This window comes from Dicentrarchus labrax, unplaced genomic scaffold (assembly GCF_905237075.1).
Source record: "Dicentrarchus labrax unplaced genomic scaffold, dlabrax2021, whole genome shotgun sequence".
Taxonomy (NCBI): Eukaryota; Metazoa; Chordata; class Actinopteri; family Moronidae; genus Dicentrarchus; species Dicentrarchus labrax.
Window position 1 is genome coordinate 25,038,734 of NW_026136715.1, and position 17,849 is coordinate 25,056,582.

Here is a 17,849-nt window from a genome sequence, read left to right on the forward strand (position 1 = left end):
GTGATCTCCTTTAAGTCCCTTCTTAAAGCATACTTTTATTTGAGACCCTTTCCTGATTTTACTTGAATTTGAATTCTTTCTTTACTGAAATGTGTTTCTTGTTTTATCTGTTTGCTGATTTGATTTTATTCTAAAACCTGATGATTTTATTACCTGTGTTTTCGCTTTTTGTGAATGAATGAATTTTTAAGTCTAATCTTTGCTTAGTTATTATTATTATTGATCTGTTATTTAGTACACTTGGGGTGGATAAGATATTAGAAATATGTCGCAATATAATGCAACACAGTTCAGCAACATTACGAATCCTCCAAAATGATCATACAGTTGAATCAGCACCTCTCGAAATCAGTTAGCATTTGTTTTAGCAAGCTGTAACTAATACACTGGCAACTGAGTGTAATAAACCCTCAAATCTATCCAAATTTAAATATTTCTCAATACAGTCAAACGCCTTCCTGTGGACTCACATTTTGGTTGTAGATGGTGACACCCTGGCTGCACGTGTGTTTGTGTGTGCAGACATGCTGGTGGATGCACCAGTTACACCCCCAGCGACTGCTGACACACCCTTGGCATCTAGCAGAAAGCACACAGCAGGTGTAGAGGCAGAAAATTAGCAACAATAAAAAACTCTTACAACATCCTACACTGATGATCTAACACTGTTTTAATTGTACTTTGCTGTTCCTTTCACATGCACCTCCTGGAATTTCACTCTGTAGCTTCCACTTATTATTTATACATGCTGAACTACAGAACATAAATCAACATTTTCCTCAAACAACATATAACTAATATTTGGGAATCCTGAATTATTCAAAACAACAATGCATTGCTTTAGTTATGCACAAGATCTCAGCAGCCTCAGTGAGACATCTAATAACTATGTGCAAACAGGCATTCTTTCAGAGGTCACAAGCTGACAACGCCTTGGCAGAGCTGATGGGTGTGCGTGTACTCACGGCCTGCGCCCAGAGAGCTGCTGGACCAAGCTGCAGTTGTAGAAGGTGAATTCTGTTTCTGCCACCGTCACGTTGATGAAACGCAGCGACAGGGTCACCATCACAAACTCTGTATCGGAACAAACCAAGCCAGCATAGGTCAACTTGAAATTATCTGACCAGGTTTTGTGTCATTCTTCAAGCATTATAATGCTAAATTTCAAGTTTTTGACTCACAGTAAGAATTTAAAAACTGATAGTCCTTGTTGCATGCTACTTTTGTATGTTTTATATACTGAAATACAGCTTATCAATTGGGTATAATTGCTGACCAAATACAAAGGCACTCACCATCTCCGTGGCCAATGGGGGGCAGACTGCTGGCATCAGGGGTAGAGCATGTAACACCAGTGTTGGTAAGTGAGGCTGGGCTTTCTGTGTCCTGGAAGAAGCAAGAGTAGGCCTCTCCTTTTCCTAGACTGGGGAGGCCCTCTACTGACACTGTAATCTGAGGGAGGGAGACGGAATGGAAAAGGGACATCAAGAAAAGAAGGGAAAAAGATGTTGTGTGAAGTGTTGTTCTTTGACACCACCGACTGAGGGTTCCACACATATCTTAACTTTAAAAAGAGTCCAGAAAGACTATGACAGGCACACACTAGACTCTTATTGCATTACTCCCATCTGTTTCCCACTCTTGCCCCTGCATTACATCAGTTTTCTCCCCACGGCTGATGTTGTAGAGGCTGAGGTGCTGGATACTGAGGCACTGCTGCATCTGGTTAAAACTCCACAGCCACTGGCCCTGCTCAGACCCTCGCTGGCACTCCCAGCGCTGACCACACCTGAAATACAACAGAGAAGTAAGAGAGACAAGGAAAGAGAAAGCGGAGAAGGATGCATGAGAAAACTCACAGTAGCCCCACTATTACTTTTTTTTTCTTTTTACAACACATGTACACTGACTCACCGTCCCTCCAGGACACACCAGCCACAGTAAGGGTCTTTGGCAGACAGACAGGACTGACAGTCCAGGTGATCTCCACATTCTGCAACTGGACGCTTCTCTACCTGAAATTACAGATAAGTAAGGGTCAGTACTAAGACTGTTTTGAATTTGGTAGATACCAGGGGTATGCTACTAGTCTGTATCTCTCCTTTATGTTCTCCACTGTATAACAGACTAATTAAGTAAAAATTCTACTTTTATTAAGGTCTGAGACCACAATATTGCCAGTCACAATGCTATTGACTGAGTAAGCAGAATTATCATTGCTTTATTATTAGTATTTGCCAAATCCTGAAGAGCATTGGATTGTTTTGAGACTATCTTCCACTTTTGGGGGGTTTTCTTCTTATTGTTTGCAAAAGAATTGGACTGAATTATTAGCCTAGCAATATTAAAGGACCAGTGTGTAGGATTCAGAATGATCTATTGGTGAAAGTGCAGTTTGAATACAGCTCAGAAACTCAAGAAAAATGCAAAAGGCCCTACTGTAGAAACATGGTGGTTCAACATGGCTGCCTCCCTTTCTGACAATAGATCCTCCTAAATATTACACACTGGACCTTTAAATGAGCTTTACATTTCACTAACTAGCTTTACTACCTGGTACCTGGGTAGCTATAGGCAAGTTATGGCTTTTTTACCTTTTTTTAAACCTTAGGCCAATTAAGTTAACACTAGTTGAGTCTGTAGTGCTTCAAAGTTGTTCAAATGCTGCCTCAAATGGAATTCATTCAAAAATTCAAAATTCAAAAACATTACAATATTTCTGACTCCAAGATACGAAACTTCAGTCTGCTCATGAAACTCTTCCGGTAGCTTTAAAGCTGCTTTTGCACACAGATGATCTGTCTCATGTTCTACTGTCAGGATATAGTGAAAGTTTCAGCAAATATGACAAAAAACATTTTAAGAAAAATTACCTACTGCAGCTTTAAAACAATGGCAATGCTTGTGCATATGGTTGTTGAGCTAAGTTAAGACGCTCAGTGGTACAAAAGTGACACAAGCCTTTCAATGTATAGACTAGCAGTTTCCCATATCCATTCACCAGCATCTATGGCTACCCACACAGACACTCTGTAGGGAGTGTGCCAACACAATGTAGGCCACTTTCACTGATCAATACCATTGTTATGTCTGACCTTACACCTCCTGCTGACTGTTGTACCCATCACAGTGGGGTTAGTGACCTTTGACCCCAACAGCCAGCTGGCCTCTCTGTTTTCTCTTACGCTCTTTGCCTCTTATTCTCTTTCCCTTTTTATCTGTGAGAGAGACACAGCTTGAGGAAGTATCAAAGCCTGACAAACTCTGACAAACGATAAATTGTCTGACGATGAATGACAAGCCATGTTCAGTCTCGTGTATGGAGACATCTGGGTGAGTGTCTGAATGGATAGACTCACCAAGAAGGCCACGGCTGTTAATACATCTGTTGAGTGGTTCGAGGATAAATCACATGAAACTTGTGAACTTGCCAACATAATCGGCTGGATTCCATGTTGTTTATTTTCTTTTACACATAAAATTACATTTTCCACCTCCAACTGTCCAAAAACAGCGTTACTAATATCTTTAGACTTACAGTAGTTTTTGTCATGATGTAGATGTGTGCTCCATTCTGGTCCAGTAAAAGGTCACTGTTAATGGGTGAGTTGGGCTGGATCGTCATGTTAGCATATACCTCCACCTGGCCATCTTGGCCCAGATATACCTGAAGAGTGCACCAGAAAAAAACAGACACTTCAGAAAATGGTACAGTATTTATATATGTGAATATCACTAGAAATTGATTTATATCTACTGTACAGACAAGCATTTCTAGAGATTTTGGACACTGCAAGACTAAAAAGAGAGCTGACAAAAAAGAAAAAAGGCGGCAAAGGGAATATCTTCTTCAGCTTACAACTCGAGTGCAAATCAAATCACACTTGTGCAGGATCGCAGCAGAAGTGGCCATGAATGTGATTACGGCACAGTCAAATCTAATATGGAGCACAGGAAGACACCTCTGGCTTAAGTGATTCCCAGGCCTTCAAACTCTCATGTTACCTCATGTTAATGAGATTAGCAGAGGTTTTCATGCCTCTTTCCATAAGGCTCCCACTTGATCACTGTGAACAGAATGGAGAATCAGTTGTCCCATTAAGAGGATGCACTCAACATATAATGGCATGGGAAGTAGCTCTGTAATGCATGATGATTTAGAAACATTTATGCAGTTTGTTGTTTTGCGTGTCATATTTATTTTATAGAGAATATGATGCCATATTGAAGAGGCAATATAAGGAAAAATGCTTATTCACTTTCTTGCTTCTATCAATATGACTCTCGTGTCTGTATTCCAAATACGAAGCTAAATCCAGGATATGGTGAACCAGCTAGCCTGGCACAGTGAAAAGGTGAAAAAAGTCTGCCTACCAGTTCCTGTAAAGCTAATAAATCAGCATGTCATATCTTGTTCGATGAATCAATACGAAAACCAAGGCATAAAAAACACAAGTCTCTGCCGGTTGGCAGGCAACAGTGCCCAAAAGACTCACTGTTCCAAGAAATAGTCCAGCACCTAACCCCCACGTACACTTTCAACAAACAAGATAAAACTTGTTCGTTTGTGAGCTTTAGAGGTGCTGGTAGGGAGATTGCTTTGCTGGTTTTAGCTTCCTAATTAGTGTACCGACATATGGTATCATATTAAAATTGTATTTATATTCAACGGAATGACACAGTATCAATGTTCTCGTCTAATATTTTTTTGTATTTTCCAAAACATTGCAATTCCAAACTATTGACAACTGCACTAAAAACGAGTTGGTGTCACTAATTGTGTCCCCAGTTAGACTGGTCATTACAAATACACTGGTATATGGTCTAAAATACCAAGAGGGGCCTTTCTCACACACACACACACAGACACACAGACACACAGACACACAGACACACACACACACACACACACAGCACACAGACACACAGACACACAGCACACACACACACACACACACTGTATCTGGATGCTGTGGAATTTGTCCTGCTGTGATACGATAATCCTGTTACAATAGCTTACTTCAGATGGCTACATGGAGTGCTGCTTTGATCTGCTACCTAAAAGCACTACGTCTGACTCTTTGTCTCACTCCCTCTCTTTCACACACACATCAAACACACACATGCACATACAGAGCAAAGTGGACCTACTAGGAGATAACCTACTCCTCGAATACCTCACAGCAGAGTTATGTCCGCAATCCTCTTATCTCAAGCCCTACATGTAGCCTAACTGTCAGATCTATACAGATGTTGTTCTAAAAGGTGGTGATAATACTTGGACAATACTGTAAAAAGCAGTACTTAGACAAATAAAGTCAAAAAATCTCTTTTTGGAAGATACACTGCACTAGGCTTCCAACAATACTTAAAAAATGTATCACTTCTTAAAAACATTAGCTCAAAAATGCATCAGGTTCCAGTCTCCAACAATCACATACTGCAGTCCACAGAACAGAAAGCAAATGTATTAGGCATGGGATCATGCTGGTATGCTAGTATGTGTATGTTGGAAAACTATGAATGTCGGTATGACTGGAATCTTCCAGGCTGTAGCGATGTGGAAGGATATGAGAAAAATCCCTGTAATTGGTTGCAAATGTTTTAGGTGTGTTTGCTTTGTGGGGAAATGATTCACAGACATCCTTAGAAGGAGCAGGCGGTAACAGCCACAAGGGAAGGGCTGCAGGGATCACAGTATTAAGTAAACCCAACCTGTGTGATTGTCTTGAATGGAAAATTGGGAAACTGCCTTAATTGTCCATGGTGTCTCCCTGCCCTCCACCTAGTGCATGCTGGGGCAGGCTCAAGGCCCTGAGAGAAACTGGCACAAAAATAAAAGTACGTATGACAGCACATGGGAGGAGCTACCTTGTGCAGAGTCCCTTTGGAGTCTCCGAGGAAGGCGATGCTGTGTCCCTGTCTGACACTGACGGCCACAGCTGTGAGACGGGCAGCTGATGTGTGCCACACAGCCTTAGCTTCCAGCGGTTCCCGGCTTGCCATTGGACTGGGGGTGTGGTCAGAGCCGCAAGCATAGGCCTTAAGGGTATTCTGCAACATATGACCACAACAGAGAGATTGGTTAGCTGGTTTGTCCTTAAAGACCCCCTCTACTAAAAAATGTTTGGAGTGCTTTCTTCTTGTTCCTACAGTGTGCTGTTTGAATGCTGTATGTGCAGAGTTTGACACTAGAAGGATGTTTTCACATTCATCTGCTGAAAGTGGAAAGTTTCTCTGTGCTCATTGAAAATCCGACATCACAAATAGTCTGGAAGTCAGTCCTGTTCCAGTATGTAACTTGTACATTGTGATGTAGAAACTTGAAGCCACCAGTGCACATACACTGAGAATGGACTTTACAGTGAAGTAGTAGACATCTTGTGTCCAACAGGAAAACTTTAGAAATGAACAACATTTGCATATTCAGAGATTCTGGAAGTTTTAATGAGGTAAAAGGAGTAGATGTCTTTTAAGGATTTTTATGTGGATATTATACTGTTTTCTGAGGAAAATATAAGACAGTTGTATATGTCTTAATGCTTGTCTGGAGGGGATCTTTAAGTTAACATGAAACAGGGAGTTTTATTGATGCCATTTTGAGTTATTTATTGCTTGAAACAAAAACTTTCCATTGTTACAGATTATTTTTGTTTTATTGATCCTAGTGTCTCAAACACCTAAGCTTCAGACTAACAAATTCATATTCAGGTCCTTTCAATCTGTCACCCATTCTTTCCTATGACTGCCTCAGAGCCTTTGAATCCTCTTAATTCATCATAAGAGGATTGCACCATAGATTAAAGTAGACTCATACGGGCACAGCCAACTCGCTCTTTTGGTTCGGCAAAACAACCCCTCCAAATCCTGCTTTCCAGTAAGTCTCCGAGCTCTGGCTCCAGATAATTGGCCCTGAAGGAGGAAGTAGAATGAGACGTCTTTTTTTAGTCTACTTGGAGTTTATGAAATAAAAATAGGATTATCGTTCTTGCAAGGGAAACTGTGATCTAATGCATCTCTCTCATCGTCCTTCTCATCTTTCAATCATCTATTTTTCTTTCAGCATTCCCTTTTCTTCCCCTAGATTATTTTCTTTGTCCCTGTCGCTCTGTATGCTAGTCTTTCCATTCCCATGTATATCCCCCCTTCCATTCTCTCTCTCTCACTCTCTGTGCTCTTATGTCAGTAGGTTTCAAAAGAACTCCTATCCTTCCTTGTCAGAGCTCATTAAGCAGCAGCACAGCTGATTCAGGGTTAGTTTGGTTTATTGATCCCTAACGATCCCATTAAATGGTTCTGAGGGCTGCCGGGACCTGAGCGGCTGCAGGGCAGCAGAGGGGGTCATTGGAGGACTGCAGCTGGGCAAAGCTACTCCAGGGGCATCTGGGAGCTTTGGTCTTTTCAACGAGGGGCTCATTACAAGGCTTGCCTGCCTTCATTTCTTCCTGTTTCTCGGCTTAATCTTGGCAATCCAGACGTCCTTTGTTACTGTGCTCTACTTTCTGTTTTGTCTTTCAGTGACCACTGAAACCAACTGAGTCAATATACTTAAGGTACATAGAGACAGCAGGAAATAATTTACCATGATGTATATCCCTAATGTATTCTATATGGCCAGTATCCATGTTGTAACAAGCAAACAAAGCAGGAGAAAACAATACAATGCAATTCTGTGGACCAAAGACAAACATTAATTTGACAGTCTCATATGAGTTATTGACAAAATAATTGGTTTAAAAGACCAGAGCTACAAAATGTTTTCCTTTTTTTCCCACCAGAGCGTGAAACGCCGAAAACATTTAATTGTATTCCCCTATCTACCGTATCTTTACCATGGGCAGGTTGGCACAGCTGGACTTGACCTCGTACTCTATGTAGGCCACCTCTCCTCTTCCCTCCACCCGGCCGTCCTGGGTGTAACAGAGGTCTCGGGTGGAGTTGATGTGTCTGTCAAGCTCATCCAGCGGGTAAACGCACAGAGCCGAGGCATCCAAGGGGCTGTTGTTTGTGGAGCCGACGCGGGTGGAGAACACTCCCAGCAGATCCTCGCCTTCCCTGCCCACACCTTGGCCCACCTGTTGCAACAAAGGCGTGGGAAAAACTCAGCAAAGTTAAACACAGCGAGCATCAGTTTAACCTTGATGTCAACCAATTCCTCAAAGCCAGACTTGAAATTCACACTTACAGAAGCTATATTTTGATTTGTTGCTCCCTGTAGAGCAAGTATTTTGGAGACAGAAGCATGGACACATAGAACGTACCTGGGCAGCCTGCAGCAGGTTGTAAGTCCTGGAGGGAGATGAAGGCGATCGGCAAACAAGGGGAACTTCCACATAGGAATAATAGGAGGTGTCATCCAGGCATACTCTCGCGGCATAGGTCCGGTACTCCCTCAATGTTGACTTGATGTCACGGCGGTAAAACAAGAAGTACACATACGTACGCCGTGTGAACGCCATCACAAAATGGTGGTCGTATTCTGACAGACGCCCGGCCACGGCCAGCTTAGCCGTCTCCTCGTAGGAAAAGATGGGTTCCGATGAAAGGTGGCGGGTGGAGATGGGTGGGTGGCTGGCTGTATAGCCCCTACCCACAAACATCACTGTCCTTTCCCCGCCACGAAGGCCCACCACCAGCCCCACAGTGGACACTGACGGATCATTGGCCGCAACATACTGCGTATCCACTGGCCTCTCGGTGGAGAAGAGGACCTTCTTGATGGATGCCAGGCTCCGTTTCTGGCAGGTGCCCTGGTGGATACTGCCGCAGGTGATCAACTCCAACGCCTTTGGATCCACCAGCAGTAATTTGTTATGATTACTGGTTCTCCTGGCCTGGGGACAGTTCAACTCAGTGACTGGGGGAAGGCAGTCTTTGCTGTCGCTCACGGGACCGGTCGTCTCCTCTTGGTCCAGCCGGAGTCCGTCTGATCCGTCCAGCTGGAAGAGGTGGTCCCTGGCCCCCACGTACACCGTCCCCACGGAGGGGTCTGGGTGGAGCACCAGGTGCTGGAATTCAGTGTCATTACGGGAAAAACGAGGGTAGGAGTGACCATGGGCAGTGGTAAAGATGATGAGGATGAGGAGCAAGAGCAGGGTGGAGTTTAGAGCCTTCCCATGTAGCATGGCAAATATTCTGTGGAAAAAAACAGCAGGGTTAGAGGCCCTCACAGGCAGATGTTTGAGGTTAAAAATCAACATGTAATAAGACTAAAAGCCGCTTCCATATAGTTGAGTATAGTTTAAGAGTGTTAAGAGAGATTAGGTTTAGGTTGAGATAAATGTATTGAACCTCTTAAAAAGCTAAGCTAGCTTTCTTGCTAGCTCTTACTATTCAAAGCACATACAGAAATATATTAAAGGATGTCATGTTCTAAAATATTTTTCATATCAGTGAATATCAGATAACATCTTCACCAATACGATACCAATCTGTGTGCTATAGGCCAATATTGTTCGATAATATCGGTCAGCCGGTATTATTTGTTTGGGCCGTGTCACAGACAAGTTTGAAAATATTCACAGACAGACTAAAGCACTGTTGGTTTTGGTCTTTCCGTTGGTTTTATTGAAAAAAAACAAAAATATAAAAATGTAAACTGAGAGGCCTATCCTTCAAATGCAGCTTTCAAGGAAAATGTCTCACCATCTATGTTCTTTGTTAAACTGAAGACTTCCTTCTCCTTATCACCTGGAGTCATATCCCATTCCTTTCCTCTCTGTCTGCAACTGTTAGGGGATTATTCATCTGGAGAGAGAGGAGACAAAGAACATGGCATGACTAAGAGACATATAGAAGCAACATTCAAGGTGTTTGTCTTGTCTCGTCTCGTCTCGTCTTAGGGTCATCAAAATGTCACAACATCTGGCATATGATTTCTCACACAGTGTTTATACCACTTGTGTAGAGCGTATTCATTGAGAAACCAGCAGCAGCAGCAGCATCCCTTTCAGCTGAAACATTCAGAACAACAACTCTCATTTCCCTTTTCCACAACCATCACTCAACACCTCTGAGGAGAGTGGTTTGTGGACAGTGAGAGCCTTCGCATTAGAGATAAAAACCCACTTTAATTATTGAACAGGTTTCTCAGACCTTTCACTGACCTCACTGAGAAAGGTCACACAGAAATAAATAAATAACTCCTGTACACCATAGTGTATCGAGCAACTCTTAAACTGGAAATATGTAACAATTAGATACGCAGAATACAATTTACATACTACAACTAGGAAGTATTATTTATGCCTCAACACTCCTGCATAAAGGCAGAGAAAGGAAATGTGAAGAGTGTGAGATTTAGCTAAAAATGCAATATTGTGCACCATTACCTTGCAATGTGAATAGATTAGTAAGACATTAGACATGCAGTGCCATCTCACCTAACTGTCCACCCCCTGGGGCTGCAATCAGGACAAAGACGAGGGGGGTTGAAAGGGAGTAGACCAGGAAGCTGTGAGTGTGGGTGTGGATTTGTGTGCGTGTTTGTGCGTGTGCACATAACCGAGGGCCATACAGGAGCAGGTGCATGTGTCTTAGTATGTGTCTGGTAAGTGGGGGAGTCTCAGGCGCCCTCTTCACTTATTCATGAGCAGAATAAGAAGTATAATAAGTAATAACCTCCACGCCCACTGTCAAAGGATTTCAGTATGTATGTGTGTGAATGTCAAGAAGAGTGGCCATTACAGTCTGTTAAACAGGCCTGAAAATCCACACAGTCCTTTGAGACAGGAACTGTCTTTATGAAATATATATATAAAACAAACTCATTCTGTATGCCTCATGTTTTATTGATCCAAATCTGCTAAAGCGCTCAGATACAAGTTCTCTTGTGCCACGTTGGTGGTGTGAATCTTTACGGATGGTAATGTGGTCAGATTGGATGCTTGGGTCGGTCCACCACTCCGCTCTGTGATAAAGTATCCCAACAACTATTCCCTGGATTTCAATGAAATTCTGTACAGGCATTCAGGCTCACCTCAGGATAAAGTGTTATAACTTTAGTAATCCCTTAAAGATTCATTTAGCACCATCATCAACTTAAATTTAAAAAGTAACCCAAATAGTGAATTCAGTAACTGCAAGACGTTTGTGTCAATGGATGAATTTTGAGCAGATTAATTCCTGTTTAGGGAACCTTTTATACAATTCTCTGTCTGTATTATGTTTTTTTTTTTTTTTTTTTTTTATCATTTTTAACAATCACACATACTTAATAGGTTTCTTTTTTGACAAAAAGTGTTGGTTCTCTTGTCCCTGATGCTGGACTATTGTTTTTTTATAAGACAATGTAAATTTCTTCACAGAAGTTAACCTAATGCAGAGATACAGGCCTACTGTTGATAGTTTTCTAGAAAAATCAAGAAGGCCTTGCAACACCTCATGACGTTAGCTTGGTCTTTGGGAAACAGTGATCAACATTTTTCACCATTTTTTGACATTTGTGGATAATGAAAACAACCGTTAGTTGCAGCCCTAGTATTGTGCCTGCTAATTGTCATGCAAACATATTCACACAATGAAAAATCATATTGGCGTTGTCGTAGTGAGCATGTTAGCATTTAGCTCAAAGCATTACTGTACAGGCCACAGAGCAGTTAGCATGACTTTAGTCTTATCTGTCATAGATGTTAAAGCAAGACCATGTAACTATTTACCAGCCACTGAGGCCATAAGGTACAATTACAGGATAATAGTAAATGTTAAAATACAACATAAAGCACAAGTTGAGATGAGTCACAAAGTCAGCATGCAGCTTTACACAATAATAAGCATCTTATGTATGCAGACATTAGCCATCATAAGCTACTGGTCATTCCAGAACAAGTAAGGCAGTAGCAGGAAAGCCCCTGAGTGTACAATGAGGAAGGATGTGATTTATTTCTTATGAATTTAATGTTTCATTTGTAAGAGGGAACTTGTGTTATTTATCAAAAGCCTCACTGTAACATGGCTGAGGTTGGTGTGCTAGAATAAAAAAGTTTTCAGACACAAAATAGGACCATGAAGCCACTGACTACAGCAACGATGAAACTATATATTTTTGTTTTCCAGTTGGGTGGAATTAGATCATTTTAACATTTCTAAAGCCCATCTCCCTTTATTCGGGAATTTTCCTGAATAACAACTAAAAACAAGTACTTAGGCTAAAAAGGATAATTTGGTGCCTCTGTAAGAGAGAGCCTGGGAACAACTCCAGACAAATTCTCACTGCTGCTTTGAGCAGGCGTCCTCACCTGCTCTTTGACCGGCCAACATGAAGCAGTAAACATATTTATAGCCCATGACGACCCCATCGCCATGGGAACTTCCTCTTACCAACCAGCAATGATGGTTTCCTACCAGCTACCATGAGCTCAGAGTGTGGTGTGGGACAGAGTGGATATGGAGGGGAAGAACAGAGGGATGAGAAATACATCTGTGGTTAGAGAGGGGAAGTCCAAATTTAGATATTTCTTTCGACATCGGAAACCTTTTGGTGCTATTCAACAATTTCACTTAATTTATCAACTAAATGACCAATCTTACACATCCTTCTATGTTTCAAAAAAAGTTGGGATTCATGGGAACAGTTTTACCAATATGTGCTCTTTGTTTGTCACGGGTAGCCATGTCTTGACAGTTTCCACATAAAAGTTGGTGTTTTCCACCTCCAACCGAAACCACTCTATAGGGATTTTCTGTAACATACTAAATAGTCAGTAGTCATTATGCTTTTTAAACTAATAACAAGCAAGTTCAGATCCTAGAGAGGTTCAACTTTTTTCACTACATCTGGCCATTGCAGCAGTCAAAGCGAAACATCTCCTTTCAGTCCTACTGTGGAAATGTTTGCTAGTAAAGCAAATCCCACCACCACCCTTTAGAGGAGCAGAGGGGCGGATTCTCTCATGCAACAATCTCCAGAGTTCATCAGTTGTGTCTGGTATGCAGCTTGTTCGGCCATGGGGCACAGTCCAAAAACCTATAAATAACCTCTGGTAGACCATTAGACTGTCAGCTGAAATTCGGGAGGGGAAAGGGGGCTCCCAAAGAAACTATGGTGTATATATTTACATAAAAGCAAAGATATAAATGGACTTCCTTAGAATTTTCGGGCTGTTGGGTTAGAAAAAGCCTCTGAAACAGGAGTCTGACTAAAACTCTCATCTAAAACCCAGGATGATGGTTTGTTTTCGCTGCTGATGGCAGGGTGACCTACCCATCCCAATCAACAGCAGTAGTAAAGCAGTTTGTGTGTGTTGTGTGCGCCAACAAGTGTATTTAAAGACCTCCATAAACCTCTCTGAAAGTGGTCTCATCAGTGAACTTTTGCCCTAACCATTCCTATCTGACTGCCTTTCTCTCTCTGTCCATGTTTATTAATCACTGAGAGAGTCTGCTGTGCAAGTTCATTTTTAAAGCTCCTAATGAGCCATGACAGCCCACTGAACGCCTAAGACCCCATAAAATATGTGGGGTCAGCAGCACAGGGACAGTGGGGGACATTGGGCCCGGAGCCATGGAGCACTGCCTAGCATTGTTATGTTCTGGTGGGTTGGCTGGCGTCTCGCCCCAGGGCCCCAGACTGTGCAACACTATCATCTGTGGATCCCATCCAGTGAGTACAGTAGAGAGACTAGCAGAGTGTCTGCCTGAGTTCCACAAGACTTTCACTGACCACACGCAGGCTACCAGTGACAAGATACAGAACAGACACGGACAACGTTTGACAGTAAACACTTGGAATTGATTTAGAAGTAGGGAGTGGACAGAGTTAAGCTGAAACAAAAGCCTGAAAATGCAACTCTTGGTGCCTTTACAAGTGTTTTCTCCTACTTCTAAGGTGCAACTGATAGTGTAGACAACCTAAGTGGGAAGCTGAAGAACGACTTTTAAATCTTCTGTTTTCATTGACAGTATATATAATGGACAGAGCTACCGGGTCTGAAAAGTGAAGCCAATGCAGAAATGTCTAACTTGAATTCTATGTAAAGGCCAGCAGGGGGCATCTCCATTGGCTGCAATAAAAAACGATACCATGCAGTTTAATGGAAATGAAATGACCCGACTTCTCACTTGATTAGTTCAGTAAACAGTTTCCTAATGAGTTTATGGTCTCAATCTCTAGTTTCAAGTCTTTTTCCAAACAGCATGACGTTCATTTAGTAAATTATGGTCCCATTTATAGACGATACAGCAGAGTATGCTTTTAGGCGTGGCTACCTTTAATTGACAGATCACTCTGAGTTAGTCCAGTTTAACACAAACTGTCAAACTAGGCAATGCTGATTAAATATGAATCAAGATTCTGTTACTGCATTGACTATTTCTCACCTAAAATCCTTTCAGAAACAAATACATATACACAGTATATCATAGAAGTATTTCAGTGTACTGTTTAGCTGTAATATGAGATCGAATGTGAACAGGCGAGTTAAAACTACACAGCTAATGAGAGCAGCTCAACTCGCATTACATCACCTCCGCTAGCTCTGACAAACTGTCATGGCAACAACCATAGGTACTCCACAAACCAATTGGTGACATCACGACAGGTTCACACTTGGCTGTTTTTCCAGTAACACACTAGCAAAGGTGTCTCCACTGCAAATGTGGATCAACACAATCCCCACTCTCTGTTCAGTGAATGAAAGAATGCAAACAGGGCAGCAGTATTCTCCCTATTGAAAAACTGAAGTTCTATAAGCCATCAAACTATATCACAAAGTAAGGGCACTCAGAGAGCGCAGACCCCTGCCAAGGTGTTTTGTTTGTGCAGTGATGTTTGAGGTGGCTATTATATTTTGTTATATGTTTGGTCACGCTACACCATTCACTTTAACTACGACGGATTCACAAATGCATGATGACTTTAGTTAATTTTGCCATAGACACCTCGCAATGTTGAAGCCTATACAATGAACTTTCATTTTGTGTTGATTCTGATGGTCCCTGTGGACAAAAGTAGTGTTTCTACAGCCTTGTTTCATTGATGTCAAGGGGAATCTGATCCAGTGGGAGGCATTAAGAATAAATACATAGAAATAACACATTTTCTCGCTGATGGTTTGTTTACCTAGGTCCCATGCTACACCCTTCCACCAAGTTTCATGAGAATTGGGCCAGTAGTTTGTCTGTAATCCTTCTGAAAGACTGACAAACGACAACGAAAACATACATTAAAAATTGCAAACACAGAGTCTACAGAGCAGGATTCTATTGAAATGGATGGTGGTGTGACACAGATAATACGATGGGATCCACTTTGGACTCTCCAGTTCTGTCTGGCTGCTCAAAGGTTAGTGCTGTCAAGACAGATTGCTGTTGGTCAATGACACGAATTAGCTTGTTAACTTTAAACAAAAGTACAAAAGCAACTGAAGAATTTACTCCAGATGAGCACTGATCACTACAGTTGATATGAATTAATTACAATCCACAATTTCGCTGGTGTGACCAAGCCCTTAGGGGTATATATGATAGCTAGCAGTTTCTCAAGCTTGGAACACAAAGCACAGCAAAATTATGTTCATGTTGAGCGTTTTTTTTACGTAGTGTGAGGACCAAAGAAGACATGACATATTTGGACACCTTTCTGCCAATGACCTCTTTAGCCTGATGGGACAACAGGTGCCCAAAACTCCCAATAAAAAAAGCTACTGTGAGTGCGAACCCAACTGTCACATCAGTGAACCTAAACACACTCGTCTACAACTGTAGTTGAGCCCAAACGCAACAAACTGGAGGTGTGATCACACCCTTCATGCCAGTTCCAATCCACATTTACATCCAGTAAGTACATCCACATACAGCGGAGTTGCTGGTTGCGAGACCCTACTTAGATGGTTAGATCAGTGAGAGCGCTAATATTATGAGAGGCAGATGTACACATGCTTGGCCCCTTTCCATTTCCGTCGCCTTCGTTAGGGTCAATGGCCATCTCTCTCCCCTCAGTTCACATGCAGACACAGAGGGTCTCTCTGTAGGTCCCTCCGGTGTGCTGAAGGGGCTCTCTGTCTGCCGCTGGAGGGAATAGTGTCCCTTTCAGGGCTCTCCGACCAAGTGGCTGCACTGAACGGACACAGGATAAAAGCCACTTCCCTTGGAAAGAGAGTCTCCACACACACACACACACACACACACACACACACACACACACACACACACACACACACACACACACACACACACACACACACACACACACATCTACAGAAGTGCAGAGACACAACACACTTTTTTCATGTGCACACACTCACACACTCGCTCAGACCGTTTTATGACAGGATCTTTTCACCCTGGAGACAGTAACACTCTCCCTGGGAAAAGCAGGTGTTAAGTCTAGCTGCTTGGTACAGCATGACACGCACAACCAGAAATCCACTGTAGGACCAATGGACTTTTATCTGCTATAATCTATTATTGATGATCTTTCATAATCTATATTCTACACATGATCCTCATTCAACACACCAGCTCTCTTTTACAAAATGCTTTATCAGTGATGGCCAAGAAGTAACTTCATCAATATACCATTTGTATTTTGTATTTATTTGTGTTCAACGGTAAATAATTAAATAGGCATTCACAGAAGACATTTTGACATCTTACAGTAGGAAAAAAAATGAAATAAAAATTTAAATTTTAAATTTTTTAAATAAAAATGAATGATGGCTACATTTAGTTGCTTCAGTTCCAGGGTCCTGGTGTATTGTGCATGTTGGTTCACCCTCACACTGTTTCTCTTGAATAGAACCTGTGTTTTGTCTACCATAACAAGTCAAAATGCCTGCTGTGAAAAAGGTGATTAAGACATAAAGAAAGACATCATAATAAACAGAGGCCAGTCTATAAATGACTCAATACATAGTGTAATAATTAAAAGTCAACTGATCAGAATATTATGAAATATTATCTAATAAAATTAGCACTTTTATTTCAAAAAGTCTGGCTTTATGTCAAATTTTCCAAATAAAATAAAAGCATCATGAAGAAAAACGTCAACATGAAATAAAAATGTTTATAATGAAAGAAGCATGAACTACAGACATAATCTAGAATGATGAAATAGTATAGTACTCATAATGAGTTTTATTTTATTAAATAATTTCACAATTTATTGTATCTTTTGTATATTGTACTCTGTTCATTCACTTGAATGTTTATTTCATGATGTCATATACATATTTGTTATTTTTAACAATTTGGGGTTTCAAATATTTTGACATCCTGCACTTTTTGAAATCCCTAGTAATAGTATTTATTACTAATTCATTACTAATAAATCTATATTATAATACTACCTGAAAATGTATATGTCCATTGTATCTGTATATGGATGGGTATCTAATAGGAGAGCAGACTGAGATGTTCATTGTAAGGTGCAAAAGGTTCCTCTGAGAATACAACAACGACTTTGACCTCCTGACTTTGACTAGGTGGGAGAAAGGGGAGACTAGTGCTGTCACGGAAATATGACAGCCTGGAACTGATGGTGCTGTAATTCTTCAGTTCAACATTCAACAGGCACAAGGATCAAAGAGCAGTCAGGAGGAAGACGCAGGGGGTAGACAGGCTTAATCAGAAGGAGAAAGAGAATGAAAATGATTGACAATAGCAGCTGAGGCCCATTTTAACTTTTTAACCGCGGACAGGCAAACGACTGTGGGACCCAAGTGGCCCTGAGCGCGGTAAAATATGGCCACTTAATAAGCATGTCTGTTATAAATCTAAAAATGCATGTTTGGATATAGTTTGATGGGAATACATGGTCCTCACAGCCCAACCTACTTCAAATAGAGCATTGTGAACCAAAACTAAAAGGGAGCATGTAATAAAATTTTGATAATAACACTGGTAGTGTGTGT

At 41.4% G+C, this 17,849-nt stretch overlaps 1 protein-coding gene across 4 annotated transcripts in view; it reads right to left on the reverse strand.

Moving 5' to 3' along the window:
* Nucleotides 1–17,849, reverse strand: part of plxnb1a (plexin b1a) — a 69,123-nt gene that overhangs the window by 27,126 nt on the left and 24,148 nt on the right. For all 4 annotated transcript variants that reach the window (XM_051425172.1, XM_051425174.1, XM_051425175.1 and 1 more), the window contains 10 exons: nucleotides 9,646–9,747; nucleotides 8,262–9,135; nucleotides 7,833–8,075; nucleotides 5,872–6,054; nucleotides 3,539–3,667; nucleotides 1,915–2,015; nucleotides 1,657–1,789; nucleotides 1,296–1,452; nucleotides 966–1,074; nucleotides 471–579 (listed from right to left, as the gene is read on the reverse strand). In XM_051425172.1, the coding sequence (XP_051281132.1) occupies nucleotides 471–579; nucleotides 966–1,074; nucleotides 1,296–1,452; nucleotides 1,657–1,789; nucleotides 1,915–2,015; nucleotides 3,539–3,667; nucleotides 5,872–6,054; nucleotides 7,833–8,075; nucleotides 8,262–9,125 (2,028 nt within the window). In that variant the 5' untranslated portion in view covers nucleotides 9,126–9,135; nucleotides 9,646–9,747. The remainder of the gene's footprint in view (nucleotides 1–470; nucleotides 580–965; nucleotides 1,075–1,295; nucleotides 1,453–1,656; nucleotides 1,790–1,914; nucleotides 2,016–3,538; nucleotides 3,668–5,871; nucleotides 6,055–7,832; nucleotides 8,076–8,261; nucleotides 9,136–9,645; nucleotides 9,748–17,849) is intronic.